Raw genomic sequence first — 20,459 nt, forward strand, 5'->3', positions numbered from 1 at the left:
CAGATTTTAATTAAATAATAATTCTGAATTAATTAATCAATTAATTCAATTAATCAATAAATTAATCTTTGCAGATTTAATTTATTCTCTTAATTAAATTATATGGCTTAATTAATTAATAGAGAATTAATACCAATCTTGAGCAGCAACCATTCCTCTGAAAATCTTCTGAAAATCACTGTCAATTACGAATCAATTCCACCACTTCAACGTTTACACTCGATATACTGTCTGGTTCATGAGTGACTAACTTCCGTGATGTTTCTTCATGCCTTGACCTTGATACTCTTGATTTTCTTCAGACTAATCCTTGTAATTAATTGATACCCTGACGAGATCTCTGGCACTTGATTAAATCCACAATCTTGATTTATATCACTGAGGCTTGATCAATTTCTTGAGCTTCTTCCAGTGAATTAAGTCATCAAGTCTGTAGATGAACAATGTTACTTAATCCTTTGACATATGTTACTCTGCGAGATCTCTCTGATGATAGATCCACTATTTACTTATTACATTCTTATTTGAGTTGAGTTAAATCCTCGAATAAACAAATAGGCTATAACATATGCCTTTCACGGCATCTACAAGAACAATCGAGTCGAACAAACATAAAACAGATCATATCGCTGATTAATTTAGTCTTTATGAAGACACAATCAAGCGATTTGTTGAAATTGATATATACACATGTATCGCCTTCACCAAAACCAGTTTGAGCTATCGATCGTAATTGCAATCCCATATAAATCTTTATCACTGAATCAAACCTCTGAAAATCCGACATATCTAACGTCCTGGACATCGAATCACATCAAAACACACCAAAAAACACACCAAGCTCTCACAAGAAGAGAATAAACAAAACCCAAATAAATTGGGAATAAATCTCACCCAACAAAGATTTTATCAAACAAAAATACAATCTTGAACGATAAAAATCCTTACCCGGGGAGGAGTATTATTGAAAAACACGAACAAAGCAAGAAAAATAGATGATTTGGGGCTTTCCACCGGTGAAAACCGATGGAAGCCCCGAACGGCGGCTAGAAAAAAAGAGAGGCTGAGAAAGCTTTTTTTAGGGTTTGAGGAGGCAGAACTAATAATTTTATTTACTTCTCAGGTAGATACTCTGCTAGCTAAAATGGTTAACTAAATATCATCAATATTGCTATGTGTATTTTTAAATTATTTTATATATATATATGAAAATTTTACATGTTAAAATAAATTAAGTTAATATTTAATTAAATACAAGTAAAAACAAAATATTTATTTCATAAAAAAAATATTAAATATATAATTATAATAAGACACTTATATCTATTGAAAAACATATACTTATATGATAATAAAATTTTATATTTATATTTAAATTTATATTTATATTTTATTATATTAGATTAAATTAGATATATTAGTATTTTTAAAAATATGTAATATTTATTAAAATAATTAATAAAATTGGTTCATAAGAAAATCATATTTTGACACTTAATATTATATAAACTAAAATATGAAACAAAAATTTTAACACATATATATTAAATATAAATATAATATAAATATATATATGTATTGATATGCAAAGAAAGTCGGCAGAAATGCTACATGGATATTTTAGCTAATAACTAATCAAGAGATATAGAAGAAGATGATACAGGATATCAATTTTTTTTTTCATAATAATACTACCTAGATTTTTTAGTTAAAAGGTGGTGATATTTTAGCTAATGACTAATCAAGAGATATAGAAGAAGATGATAGAGGATATCAAAAAAATTTCGCATAATAATACCACCTAGTCTTTTTAGTTTAGAGGTGGTGATGGTTGGAGATACTATGATATCTTTGATATCAAGGACCACATTTCATTTCAAACTTACAACCTTGCACCCATCTGATAATTTAATTTTAAGTACTTAAAACTAATTTACATAAGATTTACCCTGTTTTGTTAAAGTGAATTACGTGCACTTAGCCCGAAAGGTTGGCTTAGTAGGTAGGTTAAAGAGGGGATAATTATCCTCTTGGTCGTGAGCCCGTAGAATTTACCCAGTGCGCACCCGAAGGGTAGCGGCTGCGGGTTACCTATGATAAAAAAATAAATTACGTGGACTTAAAATTATATTTAGAACTTTAGAACTGAGGCCCAAGCATTAAAGATTAATAATGGTGATGAGAACTCATAATGTTATATCTTCATTAAGGAATCTTTTCTCTCTTGGAGTGAATTAATATAGCAGATGCTAAGTTGTGAGACTTCATGCCACCATCAAGCAATTGATTTGCTGGAAGAAATCTTTCTTTATAAAAGCTGAGTCTACCACACCATATAGTTAGCCAATCAGAGATTTTCTCATAATTTTCAGCCAATCAGAAGCCACCATTTCAATTTCGACCAATGAGAATTCACGAAATTCTTTCCTTTTTCAGAAACTTAACCATGATGTTAACCACCTTGGGTTAGCCTTAAATCACTCTAATTAATATTTATACTTTTATCATTAATTCAAATTCAAATTCAAAAACATTTCCTTTTTGACTTTTAAACATTACTTACAAATTTAACATAATCATTTCCTTTTTGAACTTTTTGCCATTACGAACAAATCTCTCATTTACAAATTTACTATTTTACAATTTCGGATTTTCTCATTACTAACAAATCTATAATTTATAAATCAACTAGAATTATATACATGTATAAATAATTATGGCATAATATGCATTAGCTTAAATCATGCATGTTTAGAATAATTTGAGTTAGCTATGATTATGACATAATATACATTAGCTTAAATTATGCATGTTTGGAATAATGTGAGACATGATTTATTCAATCTCTGGATTTGACTTTATTTTTTCATTTATTTAAAGTGTTATATTTTCCTGTATCCTTGCATATAATTAATGTTGACAACTAATCTATATTTGTAAATAAATAATTCTTCACCATAATCAACTCAAATTAATTTGATATTTGAGAGATTTTTTTATTTCTGACCACTTACACCAGATTTATGTAATCTTATGATATTTGACATTAAACAAATACAGCCAATCAGGAATAAATATTATCTTCAAAAATATATTAATTGCACAATCTACTCAATGTAATTTATGCATATAATCAATGTTGACCACTATATTTTTCCTATATAAAGAGCTTTACACATATTTTGAACTCACATTAAAAAAAATTCCTCTCAATAACAAACACTTTCACTTACATCTGCATAATGCAAGGTTCTCGCTTCAGTCGTATTGCTTCTTTGACAACAGATAAGACAAGTTGGAGAATCAAAGTACGCTTGACTAGGATGTGGCCTGGATTCAACGGCACAACGGGTGACTTCAAAGGCTTGAATCTCATATTCCTCGATGATGACGTAAGTACTGATTCCCACATATCGTGCACATAACTCATCAAAATATAATATATCCATATGTCATACACCAGTTTAATTAAATGTGTCTGACACATGCAGAAAACCCACATTCATGCTTATGCTGGTCCGGAATTTTGTAACGGTCAAGATGCGGAACCTACAGAAGGACATCTTTACTCGGTTTCCAATTTTACTGTTGTGGAATCTAGGTTCAACCATTCCCCAGTTAGTAATAAAAAGTGTATATTTTTCCAAAAATATACAAAGATGGAGCGGATAACAAAAGAGGATGAGATGATTCCCCGTCACAAGTTTGAATATGAGACTACATAGAGGTAACTCTGATGCCATTAATAATGCTATTGATGAATTTAGTAAATGGGTACTGGATATTGGTGATGGTAGACTTTTTTTTGTTGATGAAAACGACCCGAATAAAGATCCTGAAGTTTTCATTCCTGAACAGTTCTTAATTCCACACACCAAGGATCCAATAACAGATATTGTTGACTTCGTCTATCCTGATGTTGAATGCAGTTTTAAAAATCATCTATCTCAGAGACAGAGCTATTCTTGCTCCCACTAACAAACTGGTAGACGAAATTAATGCTCATGTGTTAGATCGAATACCTGGTGAGGAACATGTATATCTTAGTGTTGATAGCATTGACGAAGGTCCTATTGACGAGCATAGTTTAAATTCAGCTTTTCCTGTGGAGTTTTTGAATTCAATCGACATGTCTGGAATGCCTAAGCATGAGCTTAAGTTAAAAGTTGGAGTTGTAGTCATGTTAACCAGAAATATAAATCAGGTTCTAGGTTTGTGCAATGGTACACGGATGGTTATAAAGAAATTATTCAAGTGGACAGTAGAATGTGAGATAATTACAGGAAGTCATGCAGGAGCTATGCATATTATTCTGAGGTTTACCACAACATCAAATGAAAGCAACTCTAAGTGGCCTTTCATATTTAAGAGGAGACAGCTGTCGTTGCAAGTTTGTTTTGGAATGACGATTAATAAAAGTCAAGGTCAATCTTTGGAAAAGGTTGGTGTGTATCTTCCCAGTCCTACTTTCTGTCATGGTCAGCTTTATGTTGCTCTCTCACGTGTCACTTCACCGGCTGGTCTTCATATTCTCTTAGGCGACGGAACTACTGAAAAGAAATATAGTACAAAAAATATTGTGTACGAGGAAGTTTTCTACAATTTACCCAAGATGTAGTATTTTAATGTCATTATCTAAAATATCAAACCCACTCTTTTTTAGAAGATGAAACCCAAATTTAATCGTTATCATTAGTTTTTCAATTTTTTAATGTGATATTTTGTCTAAAATTTATTTCACTTAATCATGTAAAGAGTTTCATAATTTATCTTCCAAAAGTAGATGGATTAAAATAAGAAGTATGGATTAAAATAAGAAGTATGTCATCCTTGCAATTTTAAATATCATCTAATGTCTAATTTTATTTTACTTCACTATCATCTAATGAGTTTATTAATGTTTTTTCACGTCAATTGTTAGAACTAACTTTTTTTTACGTAATTACAATAAAAAAATATTATACAAAAACCCTCGGGGCCTCGGTGCGAAGCACGGGCTACATACTAGTTAACATAAGAATATGGTCATGTACATTTCCATTTGTTACAAGAACACCGCCCGAAGGAAATAGGGCCCTCCGATCTTCTTGATCTGCTGCAAGGTCAATTTTACTTCCTTCCCAATCAGTAACCTGATACAATGGGCCACTACTATTTTAAATATACAGCAAAAACTGTTTGTAGCACAAACTCTATGCTTAAAAAAGAGATTAGTTATCAGAAAATAAACAACTATTGTTGATAAATTGATATACAGGAACAGGGGAAGAATCCTATCACATATGCTACTAGGAAAGGAAACAAAAAATAATATCATCCTATGCTGTAAGTGTAACAAAACATGCTTGTAACAGTTAGAAGCATATAATTTAGTATAGATACTTAGACATTCAATATCATACTTGAAATCGAGACAAGGATGTAACCAGACCATGTTTCTCTACTTCCCCCAACCCATTTAAGATTCAGGACAACACAACTGAAAAAATCTGAGACATCTCCGACCATCAAGTAATAATAAGATAATCTACAATCGTAGTATCAATTATAAATTCAATACAACATACATCTTTAGGAGCATTGCATAGATCTTCTAACTCAGCATGAATAATGTTAAGTTTGTCTACTTGAAATTTTCCGTTATGACCTAACCAATGTATCTACATCGGTAATTTACAAGGATAATTATGTCCATTCATAATTGACCGAGACTACTTCTATGGTTTATCAATTATCCATCATATTATTTATTTCCAAAAGACAGTATTCAATATATTTCTTTATCAACTCAGAACTCATGTAAAGTTTGTTCAGTAGAACTCTTCTCCAAACACTACCATTTGTCACTGATTATTTTAATGCTTTGTAAACATATTATATCTAACAGTAAGGAAACAATCTACAGGATTCATAATTCAACCGAAAGTGAAGAAGCATGTAAAGAGACGGCTAGTTAAGGAACATACCATTCCCCCTGCCTCTTGCACACATATGATTCCAACAGCGTGATCCCAAACCTATATTTAAAATCAGCTTAGGTCTTTAATTTTAATTTTTAGCCGTGACCACATTAATGCTTGGTCCCCTATTTGTAAAAGAAAATGACTAATTACTAGTTCATACCTTGATAATTCTATCAACCCTTGAGCGAAGAATAAAAACAGATGCCCTTCCAGATGCTACCATCAAATACTTGCACAAGCTGCATATGCAGAGTTCCCAATTATTGATACAAGGTACTGACAAGAAGTAAAATGTTTTTGTTAACATGCATATAAAGATACTCGGAATACAGAAATTGACTTAAAAATCTATGTTATACATAAAATGTCAACCTCTTAAGCAGTGTACATATACTTATACATGTCTAACTAGTTGGAGATCGTTACAGAAACATAAAAAAGCACCTATCTTCTGGTCTTAGTGTCCCCAGCTTTTTTTGTTATCCAAGTAGGACTTCATTTGTTTCTGTTTTTTTTGTTGAACAAGTCATTTACTAGAATATTTTCTTGGGTGGGTTAAAAGTCAATTTTAATTTGTACTTTGTAACATCATAAAACTGGAAATAGTTTTCCATTTATATATGAAAATTTTAGCAAGATATGAAGAACTCCAGTCACATAATATGACCCGCTGTTTCCGCATTCCTCTCACGGTGATTTCTGTAAATGTACACAGATTTCTATTTTTTTTCTTCTTGTTTCCAGAGGAATGTATGTCAACCATACTCAACAAAAACAGGACCTATCAAGAGTGAAGCAGAATTCAAATCATTAAGGAGTAGACCTGACAAATCATTCCTGTCATTTATTTTCGTGTTTCGTGTACTTGAATGTCAAACCCAAAACTGACCCGTTTAGGGTTCATGTACTTTCGTGTTCGTGTGCTTTCGTTTCATGTCGTTTCGTGTTTTTGTATAAAATTGAATATTAATATAACAATATAAAATAATTTAATAAATAAAGATATAATATTCTTTGGTTAAAATTTTACAAAATATATGAAATATATATATTTAGATCACATGTATATACAATATTATGAAATCAAGTATTATTTTAAAAATAAATATGCATATATTAACATGTTATTATTACCGCTAAATGCAAATCAAGCGACTAGAAAAAAAAAGCAGCACTATATTGAAGCATATTTTTGGGTCATAAATTCATAAAATGGATGAAGAGTTTCGCGGTATAGGTAAGTCTCAATGTGAACAAAACCATGGGCTAAGGTATGAATTATATGCTCAAATTCATGAAATTCATGTTGATTAAGTTCTTACATTACATATTTTGATGTATCATTATTTATCACTTTTAACCTGTAACACACATCTACGTGCACACACAAACTGGGGATCTTTGCTGAAAATAGCATCTTCATTCTTTTGAGTGAGAGTAAAGTTGCTTACCTTATACCTTATACACACTGCTTTATACGGTATTAGTGGGTTTGTTTGGTTGGTTAGCTTTTAAATATTACTATTTAACTATATTATTTATTTATGTCGTATACTTTGTGTCGTTTCGTGTATCCGAAAGTTTAACACAAAACCGACACTAAATCTCGACCGTGTACTTTCGTGTTCGTGTACTAAAAATTAAAATGCAAATACAAACACTGAATTTTCGTGTCGTTTCGTGTCATATGAGTCGTGTCGTGTTCAAAATTGTCGGATCTAAGTAGGAGATAAATTTCCGGGTCTAAGTAGGAGATATGAGAGCTTTTTCACCCATTACTTTTCCAAGAAATCAAAATCAAAAGTTACTATTAATTATTTATCAAACTGTTTTTATTTCGTAATTCGAATGGGTTCGGTGTGCTATGCTACCTATAAAGTCCTGCCTCCATTCCTAATTAGTTAACCCTTTCTATACATTCTAAGGTGCATTTAATTTTTAGTCAAAAAAAGAAAATTTTATAAATAATTAATAGAGCTTTTTTTATACTCACTTTAAAGTACAGTAGAAAGTCAAAGGGATAACTAACTAGACACGGAGGGAGTACCGTGTACATAAATGATACCATTACATGCTTCGGTTCATGTGATTAGAGTACACGTTGACCATTAAAAGAAAATTGTGATGAAAGCACCACCTAATGGTGGTAAAACTAAAGAATCTTGGAGTGTCAAAAATCCTGGATTGATAAATATTTCACAAATACCATTGCAATAAAAATTGCTAACCAATTGCAATATAAAATTGCTAACCAAGAAGCCTCACAAAAGAACATACACTCTTTATAAACTGACATAAGATTTGATGATTTGTATTTATCTAGAGCATAAGGAGCGTAACATAGTGCTTCACTGTTTCGTTGTCCAAACTCCATACATAAAAGTGCAACATGTAAAGGGGACTTCGTAGCCTGTGAAAACAAGGGTAATACAAGAGTGACTTTTTCACTGTTATCTTTAAGGGATTTTCATCAAATTTTGAGTTATCATGCAGTAATTTTATTATTTTTTTAACGATACTATGCTAGAAAATCAATCGTATAGGTAAATGAAAACAAGTAGCAAATGAAAGAAAAAATAAAGAAATTAGAATTGAACCTTCCGCAACACACTGGCAAAAGAAGAATTTGATTTTCTGAAACACTTTGAATATCAGTTGTCGCATCAAATGAATTCGACAGCGGTAGAGACTCCCAAAGTTGACTATCCGAAATACAAAAACTTGCTTCCTTAATTATGGAGTACTTGTCAACAAAGCATCTGATCCAGCTACCAGCCATATTTTCTGTGTTACTAGAAATATCATTTAATCTCTTTTTCCATGTTCCACATCCAACATGAGCAACCATAACAACTCCTAATCGAGATATGATGTCATCGTATTCCTGGATTTCAATAGTGGGCTTGCTGGAATCCTCTTCTTGCCAATTAGGGCAGCCCATAACCCCTAGTACAACATCTCCTTCAACCACAAGAGAGAGACCCACCTAAAAGCTTAAAGAATGGTCCACATAAATAAAATGACAAAAAAGTTCATCTTGAAAACAATGAATCTCTCACCCAAATAATTTTTTTTTGTATTAATGGTAAATATCAACCCAGACACATAGTAAATTCTATTTAAATACTAGAAGCTAAAATGCAAAACCTAGTGTCAGGCAAGACTTATTCCTTCTTTCTATTCCATCTTCAATTAAGTAGTACATCAGAAGGTGCATGTGACTTTAACAATTTTCTCTAAAAGACAGATTCATAGAGTACAGCGGAAAACAAAACAAATGAGAACATAATAGATGAGAAGAAACAGTATAGCATACCACATATAAGGCCTCGCTACCTTTTAGAAACCCTTTAGTGCCATCAATTGGATCTAGTACCTGAATCAAATTCTTGATAATTAAATAAACTGATTTACATCAAAAAAAAAAGGACATATAAAGTGGAGCCACTCGAGCTTGAGCTATTTGAGCATTTTACCAAACCAAGCTGGAGATTTAAATTACTCAACTCGTAGGCTTGCGAGACTAAAAAAGCTTTTAAATTTAATTACTGTTTACCAGTTAAAAGCATTTTCTTACATATATAGATATTAGAAAAATAATTTATGTATTTTACATATTAAATCAAGGTCAAGCTTTTTAACCAAGCTTGAGGTTATACTGTTGTCACCGAACTTATAATTTGTGGGTGTCCAACTCGAGCTCGAGCAACAGATACCAATTACTATCTGGATTTGGTCAAACTCGAGCTCAAGCTACAAAAACAATTAGAAAAAAGGTATACATCATGTTGTACATATTATTAGCTCACGAGTAAGCATCACGTACTGCCATTTCCTTACCGCAAGGATGAATGAACCTTTTTGTGTACAGAAAGATAAATACAATACTATAAAACTGGATATCTAGATAGAGTTGGAGGTTTTTATCCAAATGTGTTCTTCCACTCCAAAAGTCTTTTTTTGGGAAGCGACTTATATTTGACACTCAAATCTCTCGTTTTTGTTAAAAGAGCAGTGAAAACGCTTTTTGGGACAATAATAATATATAAATCCAGCAATCAAATTGGATAGTGCCCCTACAATTCCTGCTAAAGCCATCAGAAAGTAAAAACAATCAGAGTTTCCCCTGTGATTTTTATTAATAGGTTATGTCGACGGATTCAGAATAAGTTTGACGCATTTTTATTATGTGGCATGCTAGCATATATTCTGTTGGTTGAATTTAATACAAAGTAATGGTAACTACCATCGAAAGAGGTGGACGACATCTAAATAAAAATATGCAGTGAAGTCCCAGATCATAAATATTCACTTGAATGCTAATAACCGTCAACTTAAGAAATATGGGTAAATACTGATTACTTATATATGTGTTTTTTGCCACCAAGAGGAAAAATGAAACATTGCTGCAATAGAGATTAACTTAACCTTAAACTGTGAACAACAATATCGGAAAGACACATTAAAGCATCTAGTTTGTACTTAATTAATTCCGTTTCCACCCATAAGGCGCATTGTCCATCGGCATTTAAAGTTTCGACTCCTGGATAAGTTGAGGTAATGGACTCAAGTCTAAAAAACATTAATTATTATAGAAACTTTCCAATTTCTATAAATTGATCGAGAGGAAGGTCACTAGCCTGCATAAAATTACCCAATAAGTTGCTGGGCTGGATCCGAAGACAAAGGCGTCTTTCCCACCTCTGTCAATTGCTTCTAATACATCATCTTCCGACAAAGGTTTGCCACTGAATTCTGCTTTATCAGAAACCACATCCAGTACAGAATTTGCCAGATTATTTGAGCGTAAAAATGCCGAGTCCTCTTCAGCCACCAAGGGGATAGAAGGAAATAATCTTCCAAGCTCTGGCACCAAAGTTAATAATATAGTGATAAGTATTATAATTACTAATTATGACATGAAGCAATATTAGCTCATGACAAACTTGTGATATAGTTCTAATGCGCAAATTATTCGAATGGGGTTTTAATGGGTTTTATATCAAGTCAGCCACCCGATTCGTCAAAATATCTCACTTAGACCACCAATTCCTACGGCGACTCATTTAAACCATTAAAAAACTAATATATATCACGCCGTTATATTAATAAAAAAAGTTAACGGTGATGCTGATGTTTCAGCTGACATAGCGTTGAATAAGCAACGGCTAGCTTGACTGACTTCACGTTGACCCCTGTAAATATAGCAGACATACAAACACAGTGTATGTATTAGGATTATTGATAAAAAATTAATCTTCTCTTGAATTTTTGCATAACTTTGTAATTACTTCTCACATTATCATCATCTTCGCTCATAATCGTAAACCCCCATATCTGCTTTGTCAAACTCGTCAGTTGTAAAGTCTGATAATAACTTGATTTTTTATTTTTGTGGTATGAATGCTCGAGTACTTGTGTCATGGACTTCCAAAAATCCAGGAAGAGGTTTCTGGAGTTGTGGTAAAAGCAAGGTAAAAGCAACGTATAAGTAATTACATTCGTATATTCACTTATTACTAACAAATAACAACAAAATAAACAAGTCGCACAATACGATCGAATGAAACAGTACTATTATATAAAACACAAATAAACATTACAGAGAGGATTGATGATTACCTTGTCGAATGATGTTAAAGAGTGATAATTGGTGTCCAGATTTTGTTGAGGATAGATATGATTGACGATTGAATGATAGTTGATAGTGGCGAGTGAATGAACCCGCTGTTTAGGGTTTTTTTAGCCCCAAATTAACCCGCCAATATGTCAGTTTATTTGTTTGTTCGGGTTATTTGTTTAATATATTAGGGTTTCTTTCACTTGTGTTGTGTCACTTGATAGTTAGTCCAGTGTGGAACATACGTGGACTACCAGCTCACCACTTCTAGCTGTTTCTGCTTGAACTAACGGAAATTTTAAATATTTAACATTTTCTGTTAATTTGTTTATAAAAGGTTAACGGCGTGATATATATTAGTTTTTTAATGGTTTCAATGAGTCGCCGTGGGAAATGGTAGTCTAAGTGAGATATTTTGACGAATAGGGTGGCCGACTTGATATAAAACCCAGGTTTTAATTATTCAGCAAAAATGAAAAAGAGCACTGCAGAGAAATTTATTCAGAGAAATAAATCCCCTGACCCATGGTGAAGGCGATGGTGTGAACTGTGAAGCCAACTTGAAATGGAGGTCATTCTTCGTTGCTATCCTACACCCGCTAAGTTGTTGCAAAGTGGACGAGTATATAAAAGTACCCACTTGTACGAATGAAAGTGCATGAGGAAGAAGATTCTGATTAGCACGTGTTAGCTCATCCCTCACTGCCTCTCTATGTGGTATACTGGTATCACCTGAACTCCCTGCCTACTACTTTCTTAATTAGATCCATAAGAAGACAAGTCCGCTTGATCCACCAAAGAACAATCCTTCACCACTGACAAATTTGTCTTCTTTCGAAAAAACATCAAGGTTTTTTGCTATTATAGTGATGATATCTCTCATCAACTAGTATGGAATGTATGGAAGTAAAATTCATTGTTATGCCATGATGCATACAATTTAACACTTCCAACTCTTGTTCCATAACCCATCCAATACTATTCCCTCGACCAAACAAAATATAAATAAATATAACGATACTCTGGCTCACAATATGATATGAAGTAGCACTTTGTGACTTGTAATCCTTAAAGTATTGTTCAATTTTGGCAAAAGTGTCACCTTCATCACATTCCATAAGCATAGTTACATAGAACTCGGTTCGATTCGGTACGGGGTACGAAAACGGACATGAGGAATGTTACTTTAAGTGAACCCGGTACGATGGAACGTTCGGGGACGATTCTTCATTTTTATAAGATAAATTATATCATAAATATTTTACTTTTAACTATTATCCTATCCTGACATAAAAGATAGGTAAAATTAAAAATAAATTTTTAAATTTAAATTTTTACCTTTTTATAAAAAATATATATAATTATTTGTAAGTTTGATTTAAATTCTTTAATTTGTAGTACTAGAGACATGTAAAATCAAATGGAAAAAGTTACATTTCATATAAGCTAAAATATTGATGAACACGAGTCAGACAACAAAAAATGCAGTAATTGTTAAGCCTGAACAGTTGTCCATCCATCACACAACAATCAAGGCGCCATCTGTCCATTTACACAGTAAACCACACAGGGAGGCAGGGAAGGGCGAGCCAACACATAATCATGATCTTCTTTCCCACGCACATTGTGTTGTTTTTAGTGTTTGGTGATGGTTGTTCCTTGGGGACAATTAACATGTTAATTTGGGGGGGAGGGGTTGTGCATTTATTAGTGATTGTTTGGGTTATATGGTAGTTGTGTAGTAGTATTAAAAGATGCACATCCATCTGGTACTGACAACACCACCTCCAATGAGTATGACATGGCCTAAATTGTATAGTGTGGTCGCAAGTTTGAGTCCAGTTATTTCCAAAATTCTTATATATTCAATCTCAAGATGCATTTGTAACTTCAAGATAAGTCAATCTCAAGATGGGTCAATCATAAGATGGGTCTTCAAATCCTAAAAAGGGTATGGTTGGACAGTTACGTTACACTCGAGTGCTCCTAGTGTTCCACTCTTCAATTCCAAGATAGGTCCTTCATCCCAGGATGGGATTTTGAAGTTTGGAGGAAGGGCGTTAAATGTCAACAACAATTATAACATATTCAAGCTTATGTCATTAAGATAACATCATCATTGTACATTAAAGTAGCCACCAAATCTCATATGTTCTATATATTCGGGCTTTTGCCTTGATGCAGGTCAGACAGATTTGTAGAAATAACGATTATAATATAAAAAAAGAACAAATAAAAGCAATGAATTATACGGTTCCCAAGAATATTAATCAATATTATTCCCAAGAAAATGTATTATCAAAGCTAAGTAATATGTGGGGGTTACAATACTTATAAGGAACAGAAACCCTAATAAAATAACCTCGACCAAGGCCCATAAACAATTGGGCTTTATTATAAATAAAATACTTAACTAATATACTCTTAGCTCCACATATAAACCATATAGATAAAATATTATATTTATCTTTATACTAAATAAATATAAACTGCTTAATAACATGTATATTAGTTCTTTATTCTCGTTCCTCGTCATTCTCCTCTTGTTAGAGAAAACTCGACCACGAGTTTTGTAAAAATAGAGAATCACGAAAGGATGAGATGGAACCAAGATGAATTTCATGTTCTTACAGAAGAACGGTTGAGGTATAAAAAACTCTGAAAATTGACAAGTCGGTGAAGGAGGCTTAGGAACATACTTCGGAATGATGAAGTCCATGTGCTCAACCTCAATAATATCAACTTCATTATGATCCTCAACAGTTTGAAAGCAGCCAGGCTTGGTTTCTTCCACTTGCTCACCAACAATCTCAGTATGCTCAACTTGTTTAACCTCCCTAGTTAGATCTTCCGTAATTTGTTTAACCTCCTCAATTGTATCTTCCGTAACAGCTTATTCAATATGCTCAACTTCCATTTCCCCGTTGACCATCTTCTCATTCTCCAAATGCATAAGACGTTTTACTTGGGATTTGAGAGTCTCAAAAATACTTTTTGCATCATCTACTTCTTGGTTTAGCTCCTTATCTCTACGTTTGCGCCTTTCTTTACTCTACTCAATTTCATACCTCTTTTCCAATCTTTTACGTTGATCAAGTTGATTATTTAACTCCTTCACCGTAAGTTTATATTGAAGTAACCAACGTTCACGATGCCAAACATAGACTTCGTAGTAAAACTCATCATGTTCACGCTCAAGACAATAGATGTTATCTTTTACAATATCAATTTGACGCTTGATATGAGCAGACATGTCTTCAAAACATGGCAGAACTATTCAGATGCAATTTCTGAAATCTCAGGGGGTTGGAACTGCAGATTCGGAATTTTCAGGGGCTGATTCAAACTTTCTGGAAGCCCTTTTATGTTCCAAACACAAGCAGACAAGAGAAACAACACTGGGAATGAACACTGAAGAGGCAGCAAGCTTTCCCAGGGGCAGCAGCTACCTTTTCTGGCGGTGAAAACTCCGGCATGTGAGAGGTACTTCCCCAGCAGGTGCGTTTCCTTCTTCCCCCCTCTGATTCTTCTCTCTTCTTTGTCTGATTGTGATGTTTATAGAGGATTGCAGCAAGTTTATAGTGCAGAAACGACTTATGGATCAGGTTTAGTACTTGTTTTGAATTGCATTTAGGGCTTGATTGGGTTGGGAATAGGGTTTTAGTTGGGTCGGGTTTTTAGGGTCCGAGTATGACTTTGGGATTCTGGGTAATCGGTAATACTGTGGTTACAGCGGTGGTATAGAGAAGGACTCGGGTTCTGGACTGGTGGCTGACCTATTTTGAGGGCTGATTAGGGTTTAGGGTCCAGAATATGGGGATTTAGGCAGATTTTTGGATGGTTTTTTCTGGTGGGGATTGATAGTTATGGAGATAAGCAGCGGCGGGGTGGTATAGAGATGGCAGCAGTGTGAAAATCCGGATTTGAACAGCTAAAAACAGCGGTGAACATTGATTCCGTCAATGAACAGTGTGTGAACAGTAAAGAGATTCGGGATTTCGGCTCTGATGCCAATTTGATGCAGGACAGACAGATTTGTAGAAACAACGATTATAATATAAAAACAAAAACAAATTAAAGCAATGAATTATACGGTTCCCAAGAATAATAATCAATATTATTCCCAAGAAAATGTATAATCAAAGCTAAGTAATATGTGGGGGTTACAATGATTATAGGGAACAGAAACCCTAATAAAATAACCTAGACCAAGGCCCATAAACAATTGGGCTTTATTATAAATAAAATACTTAACTAATATACTCTTAGTTCCACATATAAAACATATAGATAAAATATTATATTTATCTTTATACTAAATAAATATAAACTATTTAATAACATGTATATTAGTTCTTTATTCTCGTTCCTCATCATGCCTCCTTGGTAATATGAGTAGACAATATTAGGATATATATATACACACTTTCAGTTCTACGCTTCTATCATCTGGTGTCCTGATACATTTATATTGTCTTAGTAATAGTATTCTCATAATCTGAGAGTATTCCTAACATTGAAAACTGAGTACAGGTTGAATCGCAAAAGCCACAGTTAACATAAACTTATCATTTACAAAATTGAAGGGCACAAGAGGTGCATATAATATGTTGAGAAGCATTTTAAATTTGTATCAGAGAGAGGTTAATACCTAAGCTAACTAGTGCCTGAACTCCAAAATCTGCAATTGTGACAGGAGTCTGATCATTTTTTTCTAGTATCCTCCCCTCACTCGAGAATAAGGACTTCTTCACCTAAAATTCATCAACATATCCAACGTTAGATTCAAAAATATCGTTGATAATCCCAAAAATAATACAAAGATTAAATTCTGTTTCCAGCTCTCCATATGCAAATTCAGCTAATATTTTCATCTGGCCCAGATGGAGCATAGTCATATAACATAACACCATTAAAAAAAATCTTTAAACTCAATACACCCCTGTAAAATTTATATATATGCTGTTTAAGACAATTTGTATGAGGGCTGTACTACAACTAAACATCAATTTTCAGAATCTGATACCAACCATTTCGAATTTTAAATGCTTCATATTTGTCGGAAAGGCCTGTAGTACTTTCAACACTTCCAGTCATTTAAAAATAAATTGGTAACAACTGAAATTCAAGCTATGTTGGAAAAGAATGAAGCTTTCAATCTTCCCTTGACGAGTTCAATCTATTACAGGGCGAAACTAGTATGCTAAGCATAGCAATGCAAAAGTAAAGAACAAAAATTATAACTTGAAATTATTTATCTGCCTATATACAAAATTATTGTGTATAATTGCATGATCTTCCAAACAGAAAAAAAAAGCCGCCTTAATATTTACATATAAGCCACTGAGTTCATTAATCCAAACAAACTCATCACCAACTTCATTCTGAGCTGGACATAGCTGATATAAGCTTTTGTGGACCAATGTTACCTAGCATGTTCAACATAAAGGTGAGCATCCTATTTTTGCTATTTAAGGAACATAACCTAAATAATCTCTTTGCCGAATTGAGTAGCACTAAGAATACACTGTATACATATTTCCATATATATAGCATAAGCAATAGGAATTATAAATCACATATAATAATCTAAAAACAAAAACATAAAAGATGTCAATTACAGTAAAGACTACTACATACAGTGTCCATTAATCATATCAGACAAATATAACAATAGTTACCTCAACGCAAAGACAACAAGCTCGCTCAACAACATCAACAGCAGCTTCAAGCTCTTTATGATACTTTGCTTTCTGTTTCGTAAACGGAAGAATGCTTCCTCTGATTCATAATTCACAATAATCAAATCAACAACACAGAAACCTCGAAATCAAAACGAGAGAAAACATAGACCTAATTACATCTCTCTCCCCCCCCCTGTATGTCTGTCTATCGTCTCTCCCTCTCTGTCTCTATTCCTTCTCCCTCTCTCTCTCCCTCTCTCTCTCTATCTCTCTCCCTCTCTATCTCTCTAGCATTTCTATGATAGTATACACAAAATGATGTTATGTATCACAGAATTGAACAAAATTTAGGTAATTAAACTATAACATAGATACATATATTGACAAAAAAAACAAGTATGCATACATACGTGATAGTGAAGCGGGGAGAAGAGAGAGAAGTAGTTCGGAAGTGAAGTGGAGAAAGAGTAGAGTAGGAGTGTAAAATAGTCATGGCGGCACCAACAAAACGCCGGTTGGGATATACTAATATTTACTGATGGCAACAAAAATGAATGGCGGAGACTGTAGCTCGCCGGATTTAGCGTTGTAAATACCCAAAATCGACTTAATCCGGAGGCCCGTCCCAGTAACCGAAAAATGGCCTTAATCTCAGAATTTGGAGGGAAATGGCCCTTAATCACACAGAAGAAATGGCCACTGAATAAATGGCCACTGAATAACGCAATAAATCTTTGCGTTTATCTTTTCCAAAGATTGCTTTCTGAGCTCAGCAGGTTAGATACCTTTGTGCAAATCTAGAGACCAGGGATCGAACCTCCTCTTCAGCACTTTATTTATTAACGCCTTTGATACTTGCTTTTGAACTCTAGGAACGCATCCGTTTGCAGTCTAGGAACGCAAATAAATATTGCGTTTCTTTTTTTAAAATTTGTTATTACCTGAGCCTCTCAGATAAACGCAGCAAAAAAATGTGTTTTGTGTTTTGGATGGTAAACGCTTTTTTTTTGTGTTTCTGAGTGATATAAATGGTCATTTACGTGCGCGCGTGAGATTTGGGGTCATTTGTTTCCAAATTGTGATATTAAGGGTCAACACCCCCGTAACAGGGATAAATCGCTAAGTAATTTAATATATTAATCTAGACTTAATTGCACTAATAACATAAGTTATAAATGTTTTTGGAAAAAAAAAATACCTGAAATATATACTCCATCATGGAATTGTATGGAATTATATTTATAGATTGTATCTCATCTATAATAGGATTTTTTGACCGCTTAATTTTTCTTTTTGAGTTTGATACTTCTAAATACGTATTCATTTAAATTAGATGAATATGAAAAAAAAATTATATGAATATACGAAGGGTGCATGTGTAATTACACGAGCTTTTAAAAAAAATACTAAATCTATTATTAAAATATAATTTGTACTCATGTAGGTCCACTAAGAAAGTACTTACAGGCATTTTCTCATTTTTTTTAATTAAACATAATTTTCTTTGTTATTACGAAAATTTGTTTTCGGATAGTTTATAACATAAGTTTAACACGTTTTATTTTGTGTAAAAATGTGCATATCTCCATAAATGATATCTCTTTTTTTCAAAAAAAACATAATATATATTTGTTAAATTTTGTATTACTTCCGAGTTAGTAGCGAATATCATTATTAATGTCTAAAAGTATCAATTTTGATAAGTTAGCCTCTTTGAACTTTGTATATCTCATAATTTTGGTATGATATATTATATAACAGTTGATTTAACTGTTTAAGATTATCCATCGCATTTACTTAAATTAGATAAATTCGAAAGATATCATCTTAAACTTACTATCAATTGTTTATTTGTTATTGTTTTATAGAATACTATTTTCATAAAAGTAATCAACATTTTTCACCGTTAATTCTTATGCAGCATTACTATTTGGACTGATGGACCGATGTGAATGAGTTCCGATTTAACTTAACCCAAGTGTTCGTTTACTATCATTTCAACAACTATAACTAAAGGAATGGTGCATTTTCTTCATAGGAACCTCGTTATTTGTATGTCTGCATAAGTTTAAGCTGAGAAAAATTCTTGATGACCTTAAAAATTTATAAATTGTCATTTCAGATGAGGAGAGTGACAAAGGAAATTGTAAAATTCAAAAAAAGGAATTAATTGTACGCTATCATGTATACTTTTGCACATGATATTCAATCACCCAAACATTTACATATATGATACAAATTTAAAGGTGAAGTGAGTTTTTAACCTGATAATGCTTCATAGGTTTACACCACTTCAACTTCAGCAAAATGTATTTTAACAACTAACACATAATGTATACAATTCAGAATGTCAAAGTATACTTATCTAAGTAAAGAGGACAAAAGTATGCTTTTCTTCTAATAATCAAAATTTATACTGTGGATTGTTATTGTTAGGAATCAAGCCTAAATCCTGATGATAAACAAATTACATTACATGATTATGTTAAGGAAATCTGTAACCTTCTATGACTAACCATCCTAAAGGATAGTCGTTGAAGGAGTAGCCCGTGAAATCGTTTATGTAACTTTTTCTATGAGACTCCTCTAAACAGTTAGCAATGTAGTTATTCATTCAGAATTCATGTTGACTCAATGGATAATCTAGAATAGGGCGGCCCAGTATACATATTTGATTCTTCGACTGCTAGATGAGGGAATAACATCAACTGCTATCAAGATCTGTCAATAAAATGCTAAGTATGTAACTATCTATGGCTAGGTAAGCTGCAACAAGAGACTTCCAATATTGAACGGATTCTGTAGCTAGTAACTTTCAATGGCTAAGAATATACACAGCTATTAATAGTGACGTGACAGTGGTCAAAACCTAGGATTGTCATAGCACATGGATCGATGAGAATCTTAGTAAAGAAATTGTGAAGCCAAGATAGATTTTGCATGTGATCTTGGATGCTGAAGAAGAAGAAACATTCCATTTTTTTTTGCACGACAGATTGTGTTGTGCAAGACATGTCAGTACAATAATAAGACTAAGTCAAATTGACAACCCTAAGTTGTATTGTAATCAAAATTTGCATTGTGTATTGTAATAATTAAGTCTGTAAAAATGTTCTATCTGGAAGAAGATTAAGTAGATCATGCCTTAGAAGAATTATGAAGAAGGTTGAAGTTGAATAAATCTGTTTTGGG

The 20,459-nt window shown here is 32.9% G+C and overlaps 2 protein-coding genes across 4 annotated transcripts; one reads left to right on the forward strand and one right to left on the reverse strand.

Annotated features, from left to right (window-relative positions):
- The first annotated feature begins 3,242 nt into the window (after positions 1 to 3,242).
- LOC141679830 (uncharacterized) lies at positions 3,243 to 4,618 on the forward strand. The gene is made up of 3 exons (XM_074486214.1): positions 3,243 to 3,392; positions 3,492 to 3,633; positions 3,930 to 4,618. The coding sequence occupies exons 1-3, from the start codon at positions 3,243 to 3,245 to the stop codon at positions 4,616 to 4,618; spliced, it is 981 nt and encodes a 326-aa protein (XP_074342315.1).
- Positions 4,619 to 4,872: 254 nt separating this feature from the next.
- Positions 4,873 to 18,032, reverse strand: LOC141678358 (putative 3'(2'),5'-bisphosphate nucleotidase, mitochondrial). Of its 3 annotated transcripts, XM_074484654.1 has the most exons (9): positions 17,678 to 18,032; positions 17,265 to 17,364; positions 16,235 to 16,337; positions 10,618 to 10,829; positions 9,280 to 9,339; positions 8,561 to 8,949; positions 6,124 to 6,202; positions 5,967 to 6,017; positions 4,878 to 5,132 (listed from the first exon to the last, which is right to left on the reverse strand). In XM_074484654.1, exons 1-9 carry the CDS (start codon positions 17,758 to 17,760, stop codon positions 4,998 to 5,000), a joined length of 1,212 nt encoding a protein of 403 aa, XP_074340755.1. In that variant the 5' UTR covers positions 17,761 to 18,032; the 3' UTR covers positions 4,878 to 4,997. The 3 variants fall into 3 exon arrangements, with proteins under 3 accessions (XP_074340757.1, XP_074340755.1, XP_074340756.1); XM_074484656.1 differs by lacking the exons at positions 16,235 to 16,337; positions 17,265 to 17,364; positions 17,678 to 18,032 and adding an exon at positions 14,283 to 15,697 and having other exon boundaries at positions 4,873 to 5,132; XM_074484655.1 differs by lacking the exons at positions 4,878 to 5,132; positions 5,967 to 6,017; positions 6,124 to 6,202 and adding an exon at positions 8,228 to 8,373 and having other exon boundaries at positions 17,678 to 18,029.
- Between the last annotated feature and the right edge of the window lie 2,427 nt (positions 18,033 to 20,459).

This window comes from Apium graveolens, chromosome 8 (assembly GCF_009905375.1).
Source record: "Apium graveolens cultivar Ventura chromosome 8, ASM990537v1, whole genome shotgun sequence".
NCBI classification, from domain to species: Eukaryota; Viridiplantae; Streptophyta; class Magnoliopsida; order Apiales; family Apiaceae; genus Apium; species Apium graveolens.

Excerpts from the sequence above, each read along its gene's own strand:
- LOC141679830 (XM_074486214.1), top strand. The coding sequence starts at position 3,243 with ATGCAAGGTTCTCGCTTCAGTCGTATTGCTTCTTTGACAACAGATAAG. Across the intron at positions 3,393-3,491 it reads TCATATTCCTCGATGATGAC|AAAACCCACATTCATGCTTA; the intron begins GTAAGTACTGAT and ends TGACACATGCAG. Across the intron at positions 3,634-3,929 it reads CCCAGTTAGTAATAAAAAGT|TTTTAAAAATCATCTATCTC; the intron begins GTATATTTTTCC and ends TGTTGAATGCAG.
- LOC141678358 (XM_074484654.1), bottom strand. The coding sequence starts at position 17,760 with ATGACTATTTTACACTCCTACTCTACTCTTTCTCCACTTCACTTCCGA. Across the intron at positions 6,018-6,123 it reads GGGTTGATAGAATTATCAAG|GTTTGGGATCACGCTGTTGG; the intron begins GTATGAACTAGT and ends TTTTAAATATAG. Across the intron at positions 5,133-5,966 it reads TGCAAGAGGCAGGGGGAATG|GTTACTGATTGGGAAGGAAG; the intron begins GTATGTTCCTTA and ends CCATTGTATCAG.